At 39.3% G+C, this 23562-nt stretch overlaps 1 protein-coding gene across 13 annotated transcripts in view; it reads left to right on the top strand.

The window, feature by feature from the left end:
• Positions 1–23562, top strand: part of TRAK1 (trafficking kinesin protein 1) — a 138883-nt gene that overhangs the window by 79435 nt on the left and 35886 nt on the right. For 7 of the 13 annotated variants that reach the window (XR_008236262.1, XM_052794290.1, XM_052794266.1 and 4 more), the window contains exons 4-5: positions 18022–18098; positions 21589–21705. Coding sequence is in view for 12 of the 13 variants with exons in the window: in XM_052794266.1 (XP_052650226.1) it covers positions 18022–18098; positions 21589–21705 (194 nt within the window). In the remaining variant the exon portion in view is untranslated. Of the gene's footprint in view, positions 1–878; positions 1224–1801; positions 2007–2806; positions 2938–9169; positions 9370–18021; positions 18099–21588; positions 21706–23562 lie in introns of those variants that run through there. The other 6 variants (XM_052794332.1, XM_052794308.1, XM_052794282.1 and 3 more) reach the window with 5 other exon arrangements.

The raw sequence follows: 23562 nt of genomic DNA, 5'->3' as shown, positions 1-23562 counted from the left end.
TTTAGTAACTGTACCTGTACAGATTCAGACATGCTTTTTGAATTGCTGTGTTTGATGATGGTGATTTAATGCCATCAGACAGATTCTCTTCTAGTAGATTAAATACAATTTTATTGGGCACTGCAAAAGTGAAGTCTTTTCTTTCATTTCCAAAACATTGAATGCAAACATTAAGCTATTCTGTGTGACGACCTTCAGCATTTTTAGGAATACAGTAGTGAAAGTTTGTCCTAACCCCTTGATTTTGGCTGTGAAGCTTAGATGGTTGGGGCGGGGGGGGGGGGGGGAAGTGTCAGTGGTTCATGGAGAGGACAAAAAGTAGAAGCAGATTAGCTTTATTGCAAGGAGAAATGAATTGCTGTCCTGATTTTTCTGATTCTTTCATTTTTTGTTTGCCACTTTTACAATAACAGGATGCATAATGGATTCTATTATATCAGCCCAGAATAGCGTAACAAAGCAGTAATGTAGTTTAATTTTCCATGGGGAAGGCAGGCTTTTATCAAACTGTGTGGAGGAGAGGAGTAATGGACTAGATTTTCATTATTAATGTACTGCATGTACCCAGTGAATTGCAATGGCACGATGCTGTTGTTCCGTGAGCAGTCAGCAGAGAGTTGTATCATCTTTCTGAGCAAGGATTTGTTTCCAGTATGGAGGGGTACTTCTAGTCTGTAAAGCCAGAAACGACAAAATGCATTTTCTTCATCTCTGCATCACTTTTGGAGCCAGCTCATCTCCATAGCAACATGTTAGATTGAAAGAGATGTGGGGACTAGGGAGGAAAGGAATGAGTTAGCCAGGCGGTGGTGTGTGTCCCCCACGTCAGCGCATCAGCCTTTTGATAGGATGATTTTGTTAACACCCATCCAAGGCTCCTGTGCAGAGCTTCTTTATTAGAGGAGCTGTCAGGGCATCTGCTTCTCCCTTCTGCATCCTTTTTCTCTTTTCTATTTTATTTTTGTTTTTTCCAAATACACCCTCCACACCCCCCCTTTTATTTTAGTTGCAGCCTCATTGAAGATGTGCAGCTCATTTTCAGCTTGCTGTGAGCTTCCTTGTGCTATGCTATTTTGCAAAGGCAGGAAGGCATGGCCGCATTTCACTTGACCTTAGCAGCGAAGTGAAATCTCGTTTATGTTGCTGAAGGATACTGACTATGCAGAAATTTATTGAAGCAGATTATTATGAACTGGACTGGTATTATGAAGAATGCACAGATGGTAAATATTTCTTTCTAGTCTCTTGTTGCAGAATTTGGAGCTTGTAAGACTGGAGCATCGTTATTCAATGGTTTTTAAAATGAAATACCTTGAAAAACGCAGCACCCTGGTGTAGCGGAGATGCCCGCATCTCTGTTGCACCTCAACATCTCTTGTAAGCATGCTACAAGAGTCTCTGCTGTATAGCTTTCTCTTTTTCAAAGGGAGTGGCAGAGGAGCATATGCACTGTATGAGCAGTCTTGGGGCAGGGGGAGAAATATTTGAAATGCTAACTGTATGTATAATATATGAGCTGAATTTAAATACACTCATTGTAAGATTCTGTATTGGTTTGAGTTTTAAGTCTGTTTTTTCTGCATTACCAGTATGCTGTAATACATATGTTTTTAATGTGTTAATAGGCAGTACATGTCTTCTCTCTGGTTATTTGTCTGTGAAAGACATTTAAAACTGTACCTTCATAGAAGTGAGCAGGTTAAGTTTTTGAACTGGAAAAATTACAAACTCTGGCGAGCATTATCTTCTGAGCCTCTTGCGATTTTTCTAATGTTTGCTTGGGCTGTTATTTCTTTATTAGAACACTGAAGGTTTTCATCAGACTTCTGATAGAAGGCACACAAGGAAGGATAAGGAAAGTCTAAAACTGTACTCTCTGCAGAGTGGAAAAATCAAGATTCCTCATCGATGGCACTCAGTGGTAACCTCTAAAACAAAATGCAGCCTTTGGAAAAGCAGTAGTTGTATATGGATTTTGTTCTGGTTGGAGAGCTTGGCTAAACAAGGCAAGTCCAAGATCATAGTGAAGCAAAGAACAGAAAGGAGTAAGGAGTGTAGGCCCAGGGGATGTTATATGAATGTAGTATATAAAGATAGTTCATAGTGCTTTGATAACAATATCAGAGGGGACATGAAGAGTGAAGATATGTGTGACAAAATTTGAATGGGTTTTTATGGTCTTTTGAGTGATGTGTGCCTCCATTTGTTTCTCTGTACTAGATTTTGGAACTGTTTACAATTTCAGAAGCTTGTTAAACTTGAACTTCTCTTATGTTTAATTGATTATTCCTGTCTAGGTGTTCAAAGAGGAAAGGTGCATATTTATTTGAAAGACCTGACCACTTTAAGTTGGATTGAATCCATTATGTAACCTTTATCCTCTAGGTTTAACCCTAGTAAATACTGTAGCATCTGATTAATCTGCATGATGTAACAGGCTGAGTTGGCCTGGTTTTAGAGGCTTATGACATAGAACAGTTGTACTGTCATTAAAAGCTGTAGCTGATTTCCCCCCCCCCCCCCCCCCCCCCGGGTTAAATATAGATAGCCTTCTTTTTATTGTTCTTTTTTATGGTCCTCTGTCTATCTGGTCAAAGTGTCATTACATGGAAGTGTGGCATGTCTGAATGTCTGAGCTAAGAGCTGATCTGCTCATCAGTTGGAGAAACTATGGGAGTTCCATGGTAATGGAGTAAGCAACAGGTGTTGGGCAAGCATTTAAGTACCTTATGGGATCAGGGCCCCAGGAGCACTGCAGTGGTTGGTCTGATTCTGGGCTTACAAGTTTTCTTGTAAGTGCTGAGCCCCCGCCCAGCATACTTCTTCCATGAGCTGAGATCTAGAGTATGTGCTGGCTGGCTGCTTGAAGTATTTGGGAAGTTCTTCCCTAAGAGAAAGCAGGGTTTAATGTCTGATAGGGAAAAATCTCTCCAGTAGGTAAGGCATAATGCTTTTTAAAAATTATTTTGGTTGGTTTTTTTTTTTTATAACTAAAATACTATTTTTTACATGATGGAAGGATAGTGCTGTCAGTCCTGTCTCAGGCTTTCAGGTGAATGATAGTCTCATAGGGTTTCATGGAACTCTATGGGGTTTAGCTTTCTTTTGCTTCTCCCAGTTGAAGTGTGCGAGAAAGAGAGAAGGATTTGAGAGGTGCGGTGGAAGGCATAATCTTTGGCCTTCCATACTGTCCTATTAATTTGGGTTTAAAATAATATTAGCATTTCCTGTTGATGGAGAAAGGTATTCTAATCGTAGTAGGAGACAAAAGGCATCTTTTATAGTAGAAAATCAAGCTTTTCCAAAAACCTGGAGCAGATGGCATATTATAAGAGATGCCTACCTCTCGACTGATGTTTGATATTTCTACCCTGTATTTGTCGATACCAGAGTCATTTGCCTGAGATTCTTTTTATATTCAATAGAGAGTGATAGGCAGTTGCAGCTCAGCTGACCTGTTTTGAATATCTATTTTAAGACAAGGTGAAGCATAGTTAGAGATCTTACTTCTCTGCTATACATGGACTCTCTGAAGCTCAGATCTATGTGTGCATTCAATTGTGAATCCCACCCAGAGTTGCTGGTACATTGAAACTAATAGAAAACCTCACAAGGTATTATCCTCCAGAATTATTTTTCTGATTAAATTGTTCCTACAGTCTTTGTCAGAGCCACTGGGACTCACATTTCCATTTAAAAGGTGTGACTTCATTTGTTTTCCTTTTTTTAAGAATTATTTGAGCAGCATATGGTTTCTCGTTCTTCAAAGAAAAAAAAGTCTAAAAATATACCAGGATATAAGATTTTAATGCTATTATTTAACTTAATAGGTAGAGAAGTGATTCTCACTGTTACCTTGGATTTAATGAACTTCTGTAAGGACTGACATAGTAATGATGTCTTCAACTTGCATTTGGTGGCAGTAATTTTTTTTTAATACATTGCAAAAGCAAACAAATAAATGCTCAAAATTTACAATTTATACATCTTTATGAGGACTTTCTAGGGTTGGAATAATGAATTAATCCCTTTATGTAAGGTCTTCTACAGAATTTATTTTTGGTAGGAGTAAATGGAATTAAACAATAAAATGTCACACTCTATTTGAATCACTGTTGTTGACTTACATTACAGTAAATTGAAACTTCTATAAATAACTCTTATGTAGTGCTTTTTAGATACATTTTCAAGTATAATATTTTATAATATGAGTGACAGTTGTCACCTTACTTGGCATTAATGAAATATATTGTGTAGGTGGAATGGGGAGGGGGAAAGAACTGGGTGTGTACTTGAGTAGGAAGATAGCTATTTTCGTAGCAGACTTTGAGATTGATAGAACCAATGATAAAAGAGGAAAAGGTGAAACTTCTGTAGAAAAGATAAGATAAGTTTCTGTAGAAAGATAACAGTATAAAAGCCTAGGTTCATCTAGGTGGTTTTTTTGAAAAAAACAAATAGATTCTTAAAAAAACCACACACAACACAGCTTGGGTGAAAAAAATAATGCAAAAAACTGCACAAAATACCAAACAACTAAATAAACAGATAAGTAGATACATGTACACATACAAATCTTTGTGTCTTGTCCCCCTGCCTCTTTCTTAGGCCAATGTTTTTTCATCCTTTCAATGAACAATGCTTCCTAGAGAAATCCAGGTTGACTTTGGATAAAATTACTTTCCTTGTGGTTTCTTCCATTACTTGTTTATTTCTAGTTGAACAACTCCATGCTAATGCCTGAGAGTTCATTGCCTACAATTCTGGATGACTTTGCGTATGTGCAGTTGGCTCTTCTCTCCTTCTTTTGTTGCCCATGAGTTTCAGCAATTTCTTGTGCAGAAAATAGTGTCTTTTCCTTTTTTGCCCCTGCCAGTCACACTGTGTGCCCTGTTTGTCACACGTGCTGAAGCTTGTAACCCCTTTTATGTTTGCCTGAGCAACTTCATCTCATTCTATTCATCGTTCCAGCACCCCTTATCCTGCTTTTGCTCTTCTCTGTAACTCTCAACCCCTACCTGTATTTTCTTCCTGCTCACATTGAAATGTTTTCATCATGTGTTTGGATTGCAGTTACTCTTTGGAGCTTCTCTCCTCTGTTCTATTTTCCACTCTACTGCAATGATTATCAGCAAGCTCCCTAACTTTCTTTTTAGCTGAACAGTAATTAACAATGTTAATGCTTGTTCTCCTTGACCTCTCAGCCACTTTAAGAATGATTACTTATCCTTGTCTTGCTTGTATTAGTGTGCGTTTACAGATGTGAGACTGTGTCCTGGTTCTTTTTCTTCCCCACACCCCCACCCCCCGCCCCCTCCTTGCTTTTTTTTTGTCACTCCTTTATAGTAGCGTTAGAAGAATATTTCATATTCCCTGCTGCAGCTATTTGAGAGTTCTTGGTTCTCCATCTTTTTTCTCTGTATACCTTAGTTACAGGTAACCTTGCAAACACACATCTGCCAGCTCTCTGAGTGGAGCAGTCAACCTTTTTACTTAAAATATGCTTCCCTTGACACCTTCTCCCTTACAGTAGGAGCTTGGCTGATGGTTGCGCATTTATGACGAGTCATCGTCTCCCCTCGTACATTAGCCCCTTTTGTCTCCATGCCCATGGACAGAGTAACCCTGGTGTTACTCTGGATGTTTAGTGGATGCTGCCTGTGGGTATGCCATCTAAATCTGTGAGAATCTTACAAATGCCTGTAGTGTGCAATCTCTGAAACAGCCCTTGCTCTATAGGTATGCAGCTAAAATTCTCATTCAGGTTGTTCTTGTTTTGCTCCTATGTTCTTTATCTCTATACTTGATAAATACGCTTGAACCTTGCTTATATTCATGTAATCATTGATACAATTTTCCTAGTTTTCTGCTTTTTGCCATGTCATGCTTCTTTATTCCTCCATTGACTCTCAATTCTTTATCTAGTCAGACCTAAGCTACTTCTACTTGTATGTTGTCTTTATGTGTTTTATATTTCAGTATAGAGATATTTTTCCTCTTCATTTTGCTCAGCTGCTAAATTTCCAGATAAGCATTTTCCCACTTCATCCCATTTCATTCCCTTTCTGCAAAAGTAATGTGCTGTCCTTTTGGTTGAGTGACAGAAGATAATTTGGGTGGGATTTTGAAAGAGTGGGAAACATGCAAAACCTGTAAAAATTTTAACAAGCTACCTTTTGCTTGACTGTACATCTTAATAGAAAGCACATGTTCAATGACCAATTTATGCCCCCTCCCTGAAAAGCCCACCCCAAAACACCCACATTTCTTCATCAATGTATTTTAAGTCTGGGTGCTGCTGTTTCAGCTGCTGTTTCTAGGACTTGTTTGCTTACATAGGATCTCTCTCTTCTAAATGCAGCATTGTTATTATTAGTTAATTGTGGTCAAAATAAATGTGGTTAATTGTGCAAAAGTCTAGATATTTTTATTGATAAGGGAAAGTTAAAATGATTTGAATGCATTGGAATTTCTTGGAAATAATGAGTCAGGATATGAGGGTTTGTTTGTATTGTACCCAGCCTCACCATCTGCAAACTAGCTCCTGGTTTGCATGTTCTGTGTTTGATTGCAAAGTTAGTGAAGGCAGTCTGTACCTTAGTGCAAGCATTGTATGAGGAATGTGCATCTGTGTGCTTTAAGCATTGCAAGTCACGTAGCAAGCTTCCTGAAAGGAGTTAAATGTCTTTAGCCACTAATTCAGAGTGGTGATTGCAGCAAATAAGTCAAATTTACTTTGCAGTGGCAACCCATAAAAAGGAATGTTCATTCTGGTATATTCTTTAAGTCACTGAGTGTGTGATTACAGGAAATAGTAAAAAGCTCTTTTGAATATTTCCTGATTAGAATGTATATTTTCAGAACCATATATAATTTAGCTCCCCCCATTGCTTCCCCCCCCCCCCCCAATCTGCTTATTGTTTGGTATCTGTTGGAAACCTGGCTCTTAATCTTTAGCAAGCGAATATTCCTGCACTACTAAAAAGGCTTAAGGCAGAATAGCACTAAAAATTAGTTGATAATGTGAGGGTGGGGTACACATTCCTTCTCCACCCCTTATGAATTTGCATCAGCATTTATCATATGCTGATATCAAAGTAGGCATTGCAACACTTCTCTTTCTCTCAGCTTTTGGATGTCAGAGTCCTTCTGTGCAGCATGAGTTGACATGAGTCACAGTTCAGAAGTCAGCTTGTGGGAATATTTGTTTACTCTCCTTATGTTGTCACATATATTGGGCAGCAACATGCATGTTGTCAGTGTGTCACCCACTGTCCTGCTTTCCTTTATAAACTAGTTGGTTACCTACAGTTGAACACTTGTCAGCAATATTAAAACCATAGTACGTCAACAGGGTTGGCAGGAGTGGATTTTTCTGTCCCTAAGCTTTAAAAGGTGCTGCTTGCATTCTTTTAAAATTACTCAGTGTTTTGGTTACTCTCTGAATTTCTATTCTCTAGCTATTACTGAGATGTGGTAAATTGACGCTGTATGGCAAGTAGGTACTTAAGACTCTTACTGTTTGACTTTTTTAAATTTTTTTTTTTTTTAAGAGTTTTGATTCACTGTTACAGGGGAGAAATGAAGACACAGAAAAGCTCTAAGGAATCAGAAACTAGAAGTAATCCCCGTTACATCATTATTATTAAAATGACATATTTTAATGTTGTGGTATGGGGAGAAAGGGACCATATTATTTTTTCGCCAACTGAGTTCTTGAGGCTATTGCTGCTGCTGAATATTGCAGTAAACCTGGGCAGTTAGAGGTCAAATTGTTAAGTTTGAGTAGCAAGATCTTTCTTTATTCAGAAATGAGTGTTCCTTTCCTCAGCAAGCACTTAAGTGTATTTCCTATCCTTTGGCTATTGTTTATATAAACGTTGTTACATTGTTTGTATATAATATCAAGAGTTTAAAACTTAAAACAGAATAATTCATCGTGATGGTATAAAATCAGTTTCTTCCCATCATCATACTACCTCGTACGTTCACACCACTTAGAGAAATGGTAATAGGGTCACGTAGGAACAATTTCTCTAACTGTTATGTTCTGTTGGCTTATAATGTTTGCCTGTCTCCCTCCCCAGCAGTTACGTCCTCTCAGAGGGTGATGAGCTGCCTTTGCCTTGCAGAGCCCCCACTTTGCCTGCAACTGCTTTGCCTTGTGATGCAGATAGGAACGCTTTCTGCAAGCAGCAAAGGGCACCTATTTACCGTTGAAAGCAAGGGAGGCAACTTGGCAAACACTAAATATCTATAGCTGCAAAAAGTTAAATAAGAAAGTTAACCTGCCCTATATGTGTAGTCAAGTTTAGCAAACACAGCCTGTTGGAAACCAAGAGGTCTGAGCACAAGGAGTGTTGTTTGTTGTTGAACAGCGAAGAGATACATACACCCTTGAAAATGCTCCAGGGTGCCATGTGTGGACTTGAGGTGTTTCCCGCAGCTGAAGGAATAGTAAAGATGACTGTGGAAAACATGGTACTTGACAGCTGATGTGATAGGTCATTTAAATGCTTTGTACAAGCATAATCTTTTTTGTAAAAGCAATAAAAAAGCTCCCTTCCCCCCAGCCTAATTCTTCACGTGGCAGTGTTAGTGCATGATGGATGCTGCGGTCGGACCACACTGTTGTACACTAGCCGCAGCTTTCAAGGTCTCTGCTGGGTGGGATTGGCATGTGCATGTGCACAGGCTTAGGCTGCTCACTGCTCCAGTGAAATGTGTTCCTTGCAGCATTAGGCAGTTTGAGAGGTGGTTTAACTCAGTGGAGGTGCACACCCTTCACCAGGTGTGACGGACGATCGGAGCCTGGTCGGACTTCCCTGTTGCCGAGACGCTTGTGGGAAGCTACCACTTCACTTGGCAGAGCAGGGGCAGAGGAGGGAGAACCTTGCAGAGGTGAGGAGTGCCGAGGAGGGGGCTTTCTGCCCACCTACTTTGTTTGAAATATGCTAGTGGAGCTGTTGAGCAAAAACGGGTTACCCTCAGAGCTGGTATGAGGAACGACATAAATCTTCTAGTAATTATTAGACAGATGGTCTCTTCCCTCCTCCACCCCATCTGTATAACACAAAGCTGTTGCGCTAAGGACAAATACTCAGTTGCTCAGGAGCTCCCTGGCTGAGCATGTGAGTGAGGAAACATGGTATCCTGCTTTGTGGAGACCTTGCTTTGCTCTCCCCAAAAATACAGCCTGCAAGGGAATGACTTCCCATCTCCTGTGAGACTAAAGCATCATACACTGTCGATCTGGGATAACTTTGGCAATGTTGGTAAACGAAGAGGAAAGCTTTGAATATGACTATGAAAAGGAAAATAAGAGAGAACGCACATTTAACAGGCAGAGCCTCGATATCTTGGAAGAAGGTACTTTTTACCTTTTGGTTTTAAACTTTTATGGTACTAGCACATGGCAACATATAAGTGATTTGAGTGATATTTGTGGATTTAAATCTACTAAATTTTACATTTTTTTTAATGCGTAGCCAGTACATTCAGATGAAAGACTAAGAAAATACTCATATGAATAGGATGAATCTTAATTTATGTAAACTTCTTTAAAGAAGAAACACATGATCAACAGATGTAGGCTATGCAATACCTTTTTTTATAATGAAACTGGATTTGGGAAATTATCTTTCTTTGGAATTGTAGTGCATTTTTTTTATATGTACATTGTATGTGTGTGTGTTACAAAACTCTGTGTGGTAGGTTGTCATTCCCAACAGGTACTTCTAAAAATGAGTAGCAGAACAGGGCAATGATTTCGTGCTTATCCATGAACTTGAAAACACATAGACAGAAGCAATCCAAGTTTTGGGTCTTGTGACTTAACCATTCAACAGAACAAACAACCCAAAAACCTTGCCATACTTTGTGGAAATAATGGACACCTGGAGTATTGCAGGCAACTGGCCCATTAGGGTGGGAATGAGAATGTATGTGCATTGAAAATCCTCCTGTGCACCTGCTGTATAGAGAGTGTACCCATTCAAGGGCTGCTTCCAGCCAGGCTGGCAATCTTTTTCAGGGCTTCAGGTACCAAAAGCTAAATGTGCTCTTTATGTTACTTCACGTGCTATAAATTTTGCTCTAAAATAGCAGTTTTATGGTAGAGAACTGGTACTTCCAAATACACCATCATAAAGCTGCTGTAAGGATGCTTTGAAAGATTGTTAGCACAGAGAATGTGTCCTGCTGTGAATTTACACCCTTACTCACCTCATGGGAAAGAGTTCCTGTGTCCGAAGCCTCAGTGGATGAAACATGCTCTTTGAATCCTGTTGCATAGGACTTTCCTGTAGAGACTTCCTCAGAATCAGATATTCCACCTGGATTTCAGTCATACGCAGTCAATAAACTATCTATCTCTCCTGTTGGGGTCTCTGAAGGAAGCTGAGATAACTCGTGTGTCTATGCAAAATAGAAAGGTGCTAGAGAGAATACTGGTAAAAGGAAACTTTAAAACTGGGGATTGGGGTGGGGAGGAAACTTATCAGGAGAGGCCAACTGGCATTGTTTTGTGTTTGATTCCTTTTTTTTTTTTTTTTTTTTAAGTGATTCAATGGTTGCTGAAACATACATCAAGCTGTTCTTACTCTTCCCGCTGACTTTACTTTTCATCCAGATCTAAGTACAGTCTGAAGCTGTTCTTGTTGATTTTGAGAGGGGAAAAAAAATGTTGAGTTCCATCTGGGGTAAATTTAGCCCTGTTTTTCTACAGTACCTTCCCCTCAAAAGCTCAGTATGTATTTGAAATGCCTTCTGTCCTCCACCGATACATTCAGGTCATCTACACACTCATTGTTGTAGTGATACAGAGGCACTTAAATGATATGTGGTGTTTCTATGTATCTTTGCACGTGGGTGCACTTACAAGCAATAGTATTTCTCTTGGGGATGAGTCAATCTATTCTATAAGTAAAGCAGATGGAAATACCAGCATGTAGCCTTTTCATGCTGAACAAAAGGAACATTTTAGCCATATCTGGCTATAAATCTGGTATCAGAAAGGGAAAGTCTGAGAATATGCTTCACTTTAACCATTTATAGTTATTGAAAAGAAGGGGGTAAAAATTGTGTAATTAAGACTCCTTAACTGGCCTATTCCAGGTGCAGAATGTGTACTCACTACTTGTCTATTATTTCCACGGTTGTTTTGATGTAGTGAGGTTTTTCCCTGTCCCGACATTTAGAGCCTCTGACTGACTGCCCGCAGTCCTGTTTCTAGAGCCTCTGTCACAGAACTAGCATTAATGCTTGGCAGCGTTACAGAATCGGGTCTCTTGATGAGTACGCGAAGCACCTTCATAAAGGTCTAGCCAGAACAGTCCTAGAGTCAGTGCGTTGCTTTGGAGTTGTAAATTTGCCCGACAGCAACATGTTTACTCTTCATTTGATAAGCTGGTCTTTGAGCTGACTGCAGTGAAACTTTGTGCAGGGATATCTGTTGATAGTGTCTACTCAGTTTTTGTTGATTAAAGAACCTGAGCTGTGAAAGAACAGCCTGTCGGTTTTATTTGGTTAGTGATTTGTTGTATCAGTTAAACCTGAAACTGGGCTGTATTTTGATCCTTGCTTTTGCAGGTGGGACAGGAAAAGACTATTACCCGTTTAGGACCTGTGATGGCAGCCAGTCATTACTATTTAAATTTGCTAATGTAACAGTTAGATTAAAAGTCCTCCTTATCTAAAGTACTGGATAAATGCAGGCTGAGAATCTAGCTCAAGTTTAATTAAAAAAAAAAAAAAAAAAAAAGCCTTATGATCACTGTTAAAATCTCAAGTTCAGGCACTCTCAGGGTCTGACTTCCAGAAAATGTAAAATACCTATTTTACCTTACAAAGACATTGACTGGAATGCAGGCCATACAGGGCTCTGGAATCTTTAAACACTAAAGAAAGAAGATGGAGACTAGTAATTCTTGAAAACTTAGGCACAGCCAATCCCTCCCAAAGAGGTGGAATAGGAAAGGATCACGTATGTAAGAACGGGAGACAGCTGACAATGAGTGGCTTTTAACATAGGCTTGTAGCTTCATTTTAGGATTTTTGAAAGACTGACAGTCCAGATCCTGGTTTAAGCTTTACACCCATTTATTAGTTGCAAGGACTGCAGTCCAGACATTTCTTGGCAAGAAACAGATGGAGGAGAATGTTAAGACAGTAATTCAATGGCTAATATTCAAAAATCTTGCAAGAAAAGTTTTAACAGAGGAGCTATGCTAGGCTGTATCAGTATATGGTGTATGCATTAAGGGGATGGTGAGTTCTTTCCAGGCTCTTTTCCTTATGTCCTTAGTTTTACTTTGTGGCTGTATTTTCCAAGTTACCACATTTGATCTGTTTATGCTAATAGAATAGTGTGATGTTCTTGTTGAAATTTCCTTTAACTTGCTTCTTCGTTTACCCCAAGAAAATTCGATGCAGTTCATGCCCTGCTTAGAGGAAGTACTTTGAAAAGGCTACCTATCTCAGTGTTTCGGCATACGCTTTGGAAAAGAAATAACAGCAAAGTTTTTTCCCAAACCTGCAATTAAGTAATAACATAGGTTTGTATATGAGGCTTTAATATTGGATTTACTAAGCTATTTGAATACTATATGAGAGAAATGGCAGTAAACAAATACCCTTCAAACCATAGCTCAAACGGCAAGATAAAATCTCGTCTTCTAGAAGAATCAGTAACTGCCCCTTAATATTAAAAGATTAACTTGCAAACTACACCATTGAAATCACAGTAAGTTGCGCTGTAACATTTAAAAGAAAAAAAAAAATCTATTGTCATTGTCTGTTGAACTTAGGGTAGTTATTTTTCACTGCGCTAATATGTACTTGCTGACTGAGTGTGTATCACTCACAAGAGGATGTTCTTCCAGCCTCCTCCGTGGAGCTTGCCCACAGTGTGACTTGACAGTTGTGAAGCGGTTGGCAAGCTGTGACCGCTCTTTATCGCTCTGGCCAGGGTGACAGCCACCCGCTGAACTCCCTGTGTGCCTTCTGGAGGGACCGGCCCACTCCTCCACTCGGGGAGCGGTGGGGGAGGCAGGGAGAACTGCTGGTGCACTGTGTTAAAATTCGGACTTCTAGCCGGTTGTGCCTGAGAAGCACATTTTTCGAGCTCTGGTGACAGTAGTCTCTTCCAAATGTTAAGCTCTTTAGATGAACATGTTCTCTTAGGGCTGTCTCAAATGTGACAGGCAACAGCAGACCTGAAGCCTCTGCCCCAGTTTAGCCAGGGCTGCCAAAACCTCCTCTTCAGTGGAGGAGCAGCTACCATGTTTATCTTTAAACGTGTAAAATCTTTCTAGTCTGATTCAGTAACAGAGCTGACGGCACATTTTAGGTGTAGTTTTCCTGAGTTTATTGGAAAGGGAATATACATAATGTGGCACAGTTTCAGAATTCCTCATGTGCTTGGCTCAAGTCGACGTAGTGCTCGCAGTAACCAGTGCCAGAGCATAACTTCTGGTGGCTCTAGAACTGAAGCTGTGATTTTTAGCAAGTGCTTTATCCTTGGAGTGCAAAAAGAGCCTTTCAGAAATTAAACTAACATGAGCTGAGTAGTCCGAGTCTGCCAGGGTCTACGACTGGCAATGTTTGCCAAGCAGTACCCAGCAGTAAGGCCAGTCAGTGTTACTGTCTCTGTTCTGTATGTCTCCACATGCAACATTTAGGATGCGATGAGCTTGTGATCTTATCTTCAGTGTTGGGACAGAGCTCTGAGCAGAGGGAGACGGATGCTATTTGTGAGGCAGGGCTTCTCATGACTGATCAAGAATATAGTAGGCCTTGTCATAGTTAAAGGCTTTGGGTAGGGAACTATTATGAAAAAAGCAATGTCCCCTGCTGCCACCTTGCCAATAAGAAGCATCAGTATTAAAATTGCCAGAGATCTGTGCTCCATGAACAGTATTCCCTTATCCTGATGTAGTTTCTGAGGAAATAAATTTTGGTAACAGGGAAATCTGCATGCACTAGGGCCTTCCCTGTTAGACTCTATAATTATACAGGTCAGTATCATCTGCCCAAAAAGTGAAACTTTACTGTAACATCTTATCCCCTTTCTGTTTCCCAGTAGTTGGAAATATATGGGAAGCAGAGCAGTGGGAGCTGGGCTTTCCTCTTCAGCCATGGCTGCTGCTCTCTTTTAGTTCTTTAGTTTGTCCCTGATTGATAGGTCTCAGAAATGAAAAAGGGGTCTGCCTCGAGGAGGGGTGCAGGGAGCAGGGGCTGAGGACACCTCTGACTGCTGGCTCCTGTGCTTTTTATTTTTTTTCTTTCTTTTTTTTCTTCCACCTGAATCCCCTGTTTGGTGGGTGGTAGCTCATTGCAGCAGCTCCCAACAGTGGTATTCTTGCTCCCTTTCCCTTCCATGGCTGTTTCCTGTTCCTGGAAGCATACTTTTCCTCTAAGCAGCATGCTAGATGGCTGTGTGACTTTCAGGGAGCAATCCAGGAAGGTACATACCTTCCTCCTTTCTTCCTGAGCATCTTCAGCTTGGGAATCAGTGCTTTAGTCAGTGTGGAGCTCAGAGCCTGCAAGAAGCTTCCTGTCAGATGCTGCATTAAATAGATGAAGAGAAATAAATGCAGAGTACATCCTTTCAGCTGTACTCACATTGGGAAACACAGCAATGTGGGTACCCATAAATTTGCAAGCTTTAAGACAGTATGAAGATGGTGCTAGGTACTTCAAGGCAGAGGAAATACTTCATCTGTGTAGCATTTGTCCATTTGTGTGTTTGGCTGTTAAAAAAACAAATAGTTTGAACCGCAAATATGTCCCTGGTAGCATGTATTATATGCTGTCATGAAAATAATGTGATAGAAGCTTTCTTGGCTGTTTCCTGTTTTGGATCCGTGACATTAGTTTCAAAGGAGTTACCAAAACACATTTTCTAACTGTGTTTCTGGAATTCTGTGGTCCCTCCACTTGCTGTAGACTGTTTTTTTTAATTTTTCTTTCTTTCTTTATTGTCTAACAACCTTCTCCATAAACTGAGAGGTGCAAAGTGTATTTGATTTGGATGTTTGCATGCATCCATGCATTTAGACACTGTGCTTCCTATCACCCTCAAGCAAAAATACTACTGATTTGCAAGTGAGCAGAGAGAGGTCAGTAAATTGGCACTGTAGGTTTTGTATTACAGAGCATTGTCCTTCATTTGCTCTTGTTTTATCTTTACAGTAGTGTTACCAGGCTTTCATACTCATCAGAAACTCCAGCAGGCTAGAAACCTACTATGCAGAATCCATTAGAGATGTGGAGGGTTTTTTTGGGGGAGTTCCCCTCCATACTTCACTGATCAGAGCTCAAAATGATCATTAAAAAATAGTGTCTTACTCACTGGTAGATTTTTTTGAATGCTAAGGAAATAAAAATCACTGCATTAGCAATTGGCCAAATGTTATCTTGTATCTGTGGAGGCTGAATAACTACATACTGAGATACTGTTTTGAGGTTTTTTTAATGCTGCTTCTGAATTGCTTTTTCTCTCTTCGCTTTTCACCTTCTCATTTCCACAAGCCTTGGTTTCTCAGGGATGGAGAGCAACACCTCTCTGCAAGTTTGCCCTCCTTCCAAAAGGAAAGCCTTCCTTTTAGTTAGTAGCTCTGTGCTTCTGCTGTATTGTATGTTGAGTGCCAATAGAAGGTAGTTGACTGGAGGAGGCGTTTTATCATATGCATTCTACTGAATTTTGCTTCCACGTGGACGTTGAAGAGGGTGCATAAGATACCATTCTGCTTTGAAACCCTTCCACATTGGCAGAGTAGTATATGAAGACCTCTGTTTTAACAATGACCAACAGAAGTTTGATGGAAATTGAGATATAAAAGCTACTGGTGACCAGGTCGCTACTGCTTTGCTAGTAATAGGTCTGTTGCGATAAGGGTGTGGTGTTACCCTGCCGCGTTAAAGATTAAATGGCAAGTTCTGAAGGAACAGCCGAGCGAGCAGCCTCATGAATCAACCTTTATCACTCTCCCAGCTGAGTGGCTTTATTCTCTCTGTGGGAGCACCATCCTTTTGTCAGCTTGGATGTTAGGAAGGTTATACATTGACCTGAATTAGGATGGTGTGAGGTTGCCATAGTTGTAATCAGTGGTGATTATTAGTGCTAAGTATGGAGTTAAAATGAGTTTGCTAATGACAATCTCAAAAGTTATTTTATAGTAGTGAGGGAATGTTGTAACCAAGGGAATTATTTAATGTACAATTGTTTTGGAAAATAACCTGCTGGCATCAGGGTTTCTGATAAATGCGTTATGGCATGACTTATGAATTTACAATGTTTAAAAAAAAATAGGGTTTACAGGAATGTTAATTTTTTTTTTTTTTTAATTGTGAATAGTCTTCTGGATGTGACACCATTATGTGAAGCTTTTATGCAAAGCTTCTATTTAACCCCTTTGTTTATTATAGCTGATGTTCTCTGCAAGTTCAATTTTTTTTCTGTGGAATCCTGATTAGTCTGCTTTTGACTAGTATAGCTTGTGGTTTACAGATGCACTATATTTTTGCTTGTGCAGTGGTATAGTTATTCTTTATATTGCTATGTAATGTTTGTCAAATTATTACTTTGAAATGTAAACTTTTTACTGTTACCACTTTCAGACTTAATTATTTAGAAAAGTGTCATTGTCTTTTGAATACTTTTGAATGGCATTCTTTGGAGTTCACTGGCACTACTGATGTCACCAAATATTGTAAATAGTTTCAGGATTTGATCCTCAAAAATAGAATTTGAGAAACGGGAAATAAACAAACAAATTGTACTTCTTGCCCTAGTTTAAGCAACTTCCTGATGTTTAGGTATGGAAAAAAATCCTCCAACATTTTGAAAGATACCTAAGTACCTTTGTATTTGATACATTATTGATGTTTCGTAGTGGTGGTCAACTGTATATTTATGTATATGTAGACTGTATATTTATAAATTGGGTAGTGTTGTTTCCTTAGTGTGACAAACTGTCTCCTGGTAACGTTACTGTACTCAATACACTTTTTTTTTTTCCCCATTTAAATCTTATTAGGCCTTAACTGTCTCTCCCCGCCCCCAGCCTTCATGTGCGCTAGAGCAACATTAGCTAATCTGTCAGACTGAGCTCTAACTGACATTGTCAAGGGTAAATCCCCTGAATAACAATTTGTGCTACAGCAGCCTGATAACCCGTAGTCCATATGATCAACTCAACTAACAGTCCCTTTTTCCCAGAATTACAGGGTTTGAGGAATAGGTGTAGCTGAAAATAAAAAGAATATAAGGGTAGAGCAGAAAGCGCTGTTGTTTCCTCTGATTATTGGTGGATTTTTCAAAAATTTGCAGACTTCTGGATAAGTCAGTGTAGCTTCTTAAAGGATCACCTATGGTGATAGACTAAACTTCCTCATACTTTATTCAGTCTAACAAAACTCCTGGTTCCACCTTAGTGATTAATCATCTCATCCAGTCTAAGTAAATATTTTTAATGAGTGTACTGTGGCCACTATGGTGTGGTCTGGATATTATAAGAATCGTTTATTATTTTGTATTTACTTTACTGTCTCATACCAGAGAACCCAGTTCTTATCAACTTAATATGACACAAAGATACTATGTTGAACAGTGTTACTAACAGTATTGGAATTGCTTATTCACAGAGTAACTCTCTAGGTGACATGATAGAATCCTAATTAGGTATCTAAGACCGTCTGTTTTCACTTCTTCCTTGTTTATTTTTTTCATAAACGCAAAAGACTCCTCTTCAGAGAAGAAAGTTTTAACATTTTAACTCTTTGTGCTGCCAATAACAAAAGAAAATACTCATTACAAAAGAGAAACACTTGTATTTTCAGTTTAACTTGAACCTTTCATTATTTTGGGGGGGGGGGTTTTTTAGCTTTTGATATACTTACCCAAAAATTGACAGAAGTTGTTTTAAGATGAAAACTTATGCAAACCTAAACTCTTACAGGGATATTTTCCCCCTAATAGTATTGCCAATATGATTAATGTTTTATTTTATTTCCTCACAGTTTTATGTGCTGAAAGAGTGGGCCAGATGACTAAAACATACAATGACATAGATGCTGTTACACGTCTTCTTGAAGAGGCAAGTATTACATCTCTTTAAGGACCCATACGCAGTATGAGAAAGTAGTACAGAAATTACATGGTACCACTACTAAAGACTGTTGGTAGACTGTCCTTCAGTGAGGAGGAATAAGTGCTCTGAGTGTATGTACACTTTATCTTATTGGTAAGGTAAATATTCTTTCTAAGTAAGGGTCATTTGTTTACCTCTGTTATGTGGATTCATTACTTGTGCTTATTTTTCAGTTGAGGCCATTTAACTTGCTCTTGGACAAATATATGCCATAATGAAGGAGGGGGGGGGATCATCTTAAAATGAGACATATTTTTACAGTACAAGTAAAGCTAATAGCATCATTATTGCTGGATTTATTCTCTTTTAAAATAATTTTTAAAAAGTTCACAAATAGTCTTGTATTCATAATTATTATCTCAGATAATGTCTTCCCAGAGAAGTGCATAGACACAAAATTAGAATATATCTAATATTCCATTTGTATCCAAACCTTTTCTTCCTTGCCTTATGTTTTGTTGGTTTGGGTTAGTTGGTTGTTTTTTTTAATACCATTGTTATGTAAATTGTTATTGCTGTAATCCTTGGCACTCAAGAAATGTCAAAAAGCAACTCTCAAGCTATGATGCTTATGTTCAATAAATATCATGATAAATTGACTGAAATTAGCAGCTTTTCTACAGTAAACTTCAGCAGTGATTTTCCAAATAATGTTTATGAGGAATTCCTTTAGGTGAAAACTGTTAAATTGTATTAGTTCATGGCTGAGTGTAATTTAATCCTGCATATTTATTTTCTTGCTTATTGCAGTAGTAATGTCAAAAATGGGGTGTGTCTAGCCAAGATACATTGAGTGGTCCGTTCTTCGTCTAATTCTGCTAGGAAATGAGCATGGGAATGCTGACATCTCCCACCTATGCTTGATACATCTGATCGCAGTACAAAATCCTGCATTTTGTGCTTTGAGCTGAACTTGTTTAAACAACTGTCTGTGAAAAATCAGTTAAAACTGATGCTTTACCTAAAAGACTTGTCCTGGAGTAATCCATTAACTTGTAGTAACAGTCTGTTACCTGTTTGTGTCTTGTTCCCTTTGTCTTGTTTGGCTGAGATTTACTCGCATTTGTTTCCATGGCTCCTCCTAGTAATAATGTAGCATTCTGCCAACCTGTTTCCTCCCCTGAGTCCATGTAGCCAAATGTCTATAGATGCAGAAATCCCACTCATGGGAGCAATGCTAGAAGGACTTGCTGAGCCACTGTTTTAAAGCTTCTGGTGTACTTCCCTTTCTGGATGATAGCAAAGGAAAAACGGGGGAGCATGTAATAGGTGAACCTTCAGTAAAACAAATAGTTTCAGTGAGCTTTTTTTGTTTTATTTGGCCATCATTTCTGATTGAATCACTCTGTTCTTAGGCAGATGTGCACTTACAGCTCATTTTTCTGTTCTGCAAATGGTGGTTATCACAAGAGATTACATCCGTTTGCAGAATTTAAGGTTTAACCCCTTTTGCTACCTTCACACACACAAGCGAGAAAAAAAACCCAAAGCTACCCTTGTCTGTCTGTCTTGTTGGCAAGCTTCAAATGATTGTGCTACAAAGTTGGCAGGGTGAAAGGTGCAGCATTTTGGCGGGAGATAAGAAAGAGAAGATCTCAAAACAACACGTGTGCAGATGTTTTGAAAATCTGTGCCAATTGCCCTGAAACTAAGCAAAAGGAGTGACACCAGGCCTGTCTGGGTGTGTGGTAAGAATAGGAGCAGATTCCTCTGTGAACCTGCTTTCTCATCCCTTTCTAATAATAGTGTAAATGTGTCCGGCTTCAGTTTTTTGGTTTGTTTGTTTTTTTTTTTTAACACATTGCTGTAATAAATCAGTTCCTTATCACTGTAAGAGGCCTGACCCCAAACTGAAATTTAGAGCTGAATTGCTAAAAATTGTGTAGGAAGTCTAGAAAGGTTAATTAAAGAGCCTGGAAATACACTTACGTTCCTCAAATTTGAGGTTAGAAAGCTTGCTGCTAGACAGCTGTTCCTCTGTAGAGTCAAAGCTGCAGCAATATATTTTTTTTCCACTTCGTATTTATGAGGTGAGCCAAATGACTGAACAATAAGTTGGCTTGAGATGTAAACCAAAACGTTTTTTGGATAGCTTTGTGGGACCTATTGTTCTGAAAGATTGTACATAAGATTATATAAAGATTTTATGGCCAGATAATGCTAGTAGCTTTCAATGCAAATATAAGCCTGACCTTCAGAAACCATTTGGAAAATGCTATTTGTAAATACAGCAGTGATCAATAATCTCTCTTTTTATTTACTGTTTATTACATAACTTCTTTTTTTTTCCACTACGAAAGCCTCTTCATTCAAATTCATTGACTTCAAATCCATGTGATCGGTAGCCATAGGTTTTGTGGGCTTTGTCATTAATGTATACATGACATAAGGTAGCTTTTAGTCATCAAACCTGGATGGCTGTCACGGGCAGTAAATAAGCCCCAAACTGTTTTCAGTGACAGGGAGAAAACTCTTCCTGAAATGGTGTTGAACTAAAGGCAAGTGGGGAGTTAACCTTAGCGCCATTTGCCCACTGTTTTAAAGATCTAGTAGTTGAAAATGATAAATAGGAATGCTTAAAGAATGGCACAAAGTTTTATGCAGTTTATCATCCTTTCCCAGGCAGATTACAATCCCACATCTCAGCTTTGCAGAAGCTGAGACATGTATAGGTACATGTCATCAACAGGGTAAGCTTCTAGTTTTTATTGGTACGTGTGGTGAACTGTCTAGATGGGTTATTTCCCATAAAGAAGGAAGGGGCCAAGTATGGGAAGAAGGAGCCAAGCATGGCATGAGAGTAACCACTTAAAGTAGATTTGGGCATCTGCAGAAAGGAAAGGGCTAGGATTTGTTTTTGTATGAGAGCACTGATGGATGTATGTACACAAAGAGGATAGGAGCTGAACTTTCATTTTGGTGAATCGGCTTCGGCTCCTGCACAGCTTACTGCCCTTTAATTCAAGGTGGAGCAAGTCGAAACTGAAGAATGCTATGAAATGCCTAAGTTCTTTTGTATTTTTACTGTGCTTCCGAATTCTTTAAAATGTAACCTCTAAAGCTCTTGTGATTGCATTCTGCAAATGGTATAACTAGGTGATGGAATAGCTTCCCTCAGTAGTTTCTCAAAGCTGTAATAGAGAACCAGATCTGGTTTCACCTACATTGTTTTACTGTAGATGTTGAAGCTGTGCTTTCATTTATGGTTCAATAACTCTGTATGGGTCAGTCTTTTCTGAATAAAGTGGGTGTAACATAAGCAGGAATAGAAAAAGAAAATTGGCAAAAACCCAACCAAACAAACCCTCACAGAAGAAGAAAGTCTTTTTATCATTTAAGTACTTGTTCCTTCCCTTTCATGACAATTTTAACCTCCCTCTGATCCTTTGGTGAACAAAAAATTTGAAATTATCTTTCTTTTCTTAATGCTTCACAGAAAGAACGGGACTTAGAATTAGCTGCTCGGATTGGTCAGTCACTGTTAAAGAAGAATAAATCACTGACAGAAAGAAATGAGTTTCTGGAGGAGCAAGTAGAACACATCAGGGAAGAGGTAAGATTTTTATGCCTGAGTGCTGTATCTGCAGTGATGGGGAGAATTGTCCTTCTAGCTTCACGTTGTCCATACTTGATTTTCTTGGGCATCCTGTCCATAGCAGGTTAATCTGTGGTGTGGCAGTTTGGTCAGCCACTTTTATAGCATGTACGCTTTTAGAAATGTGATCGAAAAAGTAATTTGACCTGTTGGCTTAAATCAGGTGATTTGAGGGGCAAAAAACCCCAAACCTCAAGCCATTGAATTTTGCTCTGCCTCACATTTAATTTTCCTCTGAAACCAGCTGCTCTTTTCGTTTTGAGTCACTATACCCACTGTTTTCTTCTACCTGTTTTGTCCTTGTTCCCCTGCTTTGTGCATAATTCCTGTTTTGATTATCTCACTAATCACCCTTTCCCTTCTCCTCCCTCCCTTTGTGTGCAGCTCTTCTTCTTGTTTCTCCCCTGAATCTTTCCCAGTCCTCACTTGTTTCTTCCCTGTGAACTGATGTTTAATTGCTTTTTCCCAAATGCTTTTCTATTCATAGAAATAGTTAAATTTTGGCTCTTAGAACATAGCATTTGAATGCTGGGAGTGCTTCACTTTGCTTCTCAAACTGTGTATGATATAGGTATCACATATAAGGTAAATCACTTTTTGTATTTATGGAGATTTCAGTAGTGCATGCTCACTGAAATCATGTGCATTCTGCCTTTTCCAAGCTGGGCCAACTTCATAGACTTGTGTTAAGCTTCCATGGTTCAGATGGGTCAGGATATATTTTAATGATTAGTAATTTTTATTCAACATGCTCTGTATGTATGAACTTGTCAATGTTAGGAAGCATTGGGTTATATTGGGAAGCAAAGGATTATATAGGCTGAGACTTGCTACGTTCTATATAGATTGCTAAGATCTTACAGCTGCTTGTGATTTTGCTGTATCTCTTTCCAGGGAACTGTGATAGAATCTGTTGAAGCGTGGGTCGGTAGCCTGCTGCAGTACATACATTTGTCTGAGCTTGACTGCAGTAATAATGTTTTAGACATTTGATGAGCACATTTAGAATATAGTATGATGGTGCATGTGTTTCTCAATTCATAGACTCATAGAATGGTTTGGGTTGGAAGGGGCCTTTAAAGGTCATCCAGTCCAACCCTCCCTGCCATGAGCAGGAACATCTTCAACTAGATGAGGTTGCTCAGAGCCCCGTCCAACCTGACCTTGAATGATTCCAGGGATGGGGCATCTACCACCTCTCTGGGCAGCCTGTGCCAGTGTTTCACCACCCTCATCATAAAAAGTTTTTCCTTGTATCTAGTCTGAACATACCCTCTTTTAGTTTAAAACCATTACCCTTTGCCCTATTGCTACAGGCCCTACTAAAAAGTCTGTCCCCATCTTTCTTATAAGCCCCCTTTAAGTACTGAAAGGCCGCAATAAGGTCTCCCCGGAGCCTTCTCTTCACCAGGCTGAACAACCCCAACTCTCTCAGCCTGTCCTCATAGGGGAAGTGCTCCAGCCCTCTGATCATCTTCATGGCCTTCCTCTGGACCTGCTCCAACGGGTCCGTGTCTTTCCTGTGCTGAAGACCCCAGAGCTGGATGCAGTACTGCAGGTGGGGGCTCACCAGAGTAGAGTAGAGGGAGAGAATCACCTCCCTCGACCTGCTGGCCACGCTTCTTCTGATGCAGCCCAGGGTATGGTTGGCTTTCTGGGCTGTGAGTGCACACATTGGTGTGATGTATAAAACATAGCAGAAAACTTACCTTGTTTCAAGTAACACCTTATGTCTTCCAGATACCATTGAATTTTTAATCAAATATTTATACAGTTGCTATTTTTTACTGTATTCCTCTGAATGGGGAGCAGTGT

This window comes from Harpia harpyja, chromosome 1, assembly GCF_026419915.1.
Source record: "Harpia harpyja isolate bHarHar1 chromosome 1, bHarHar1 primary haplotype, whole genome shotgun sequence".
NCBI classification, from domain to species: Eukaryota; Metazoa; Chordata; class Aves; order Accipitriformes; family Accipitridae; genus Harpia; species Harpia harpyja.
This window is presented reverse-complemented; position numbering and strand designations above follow the sequence as displayed.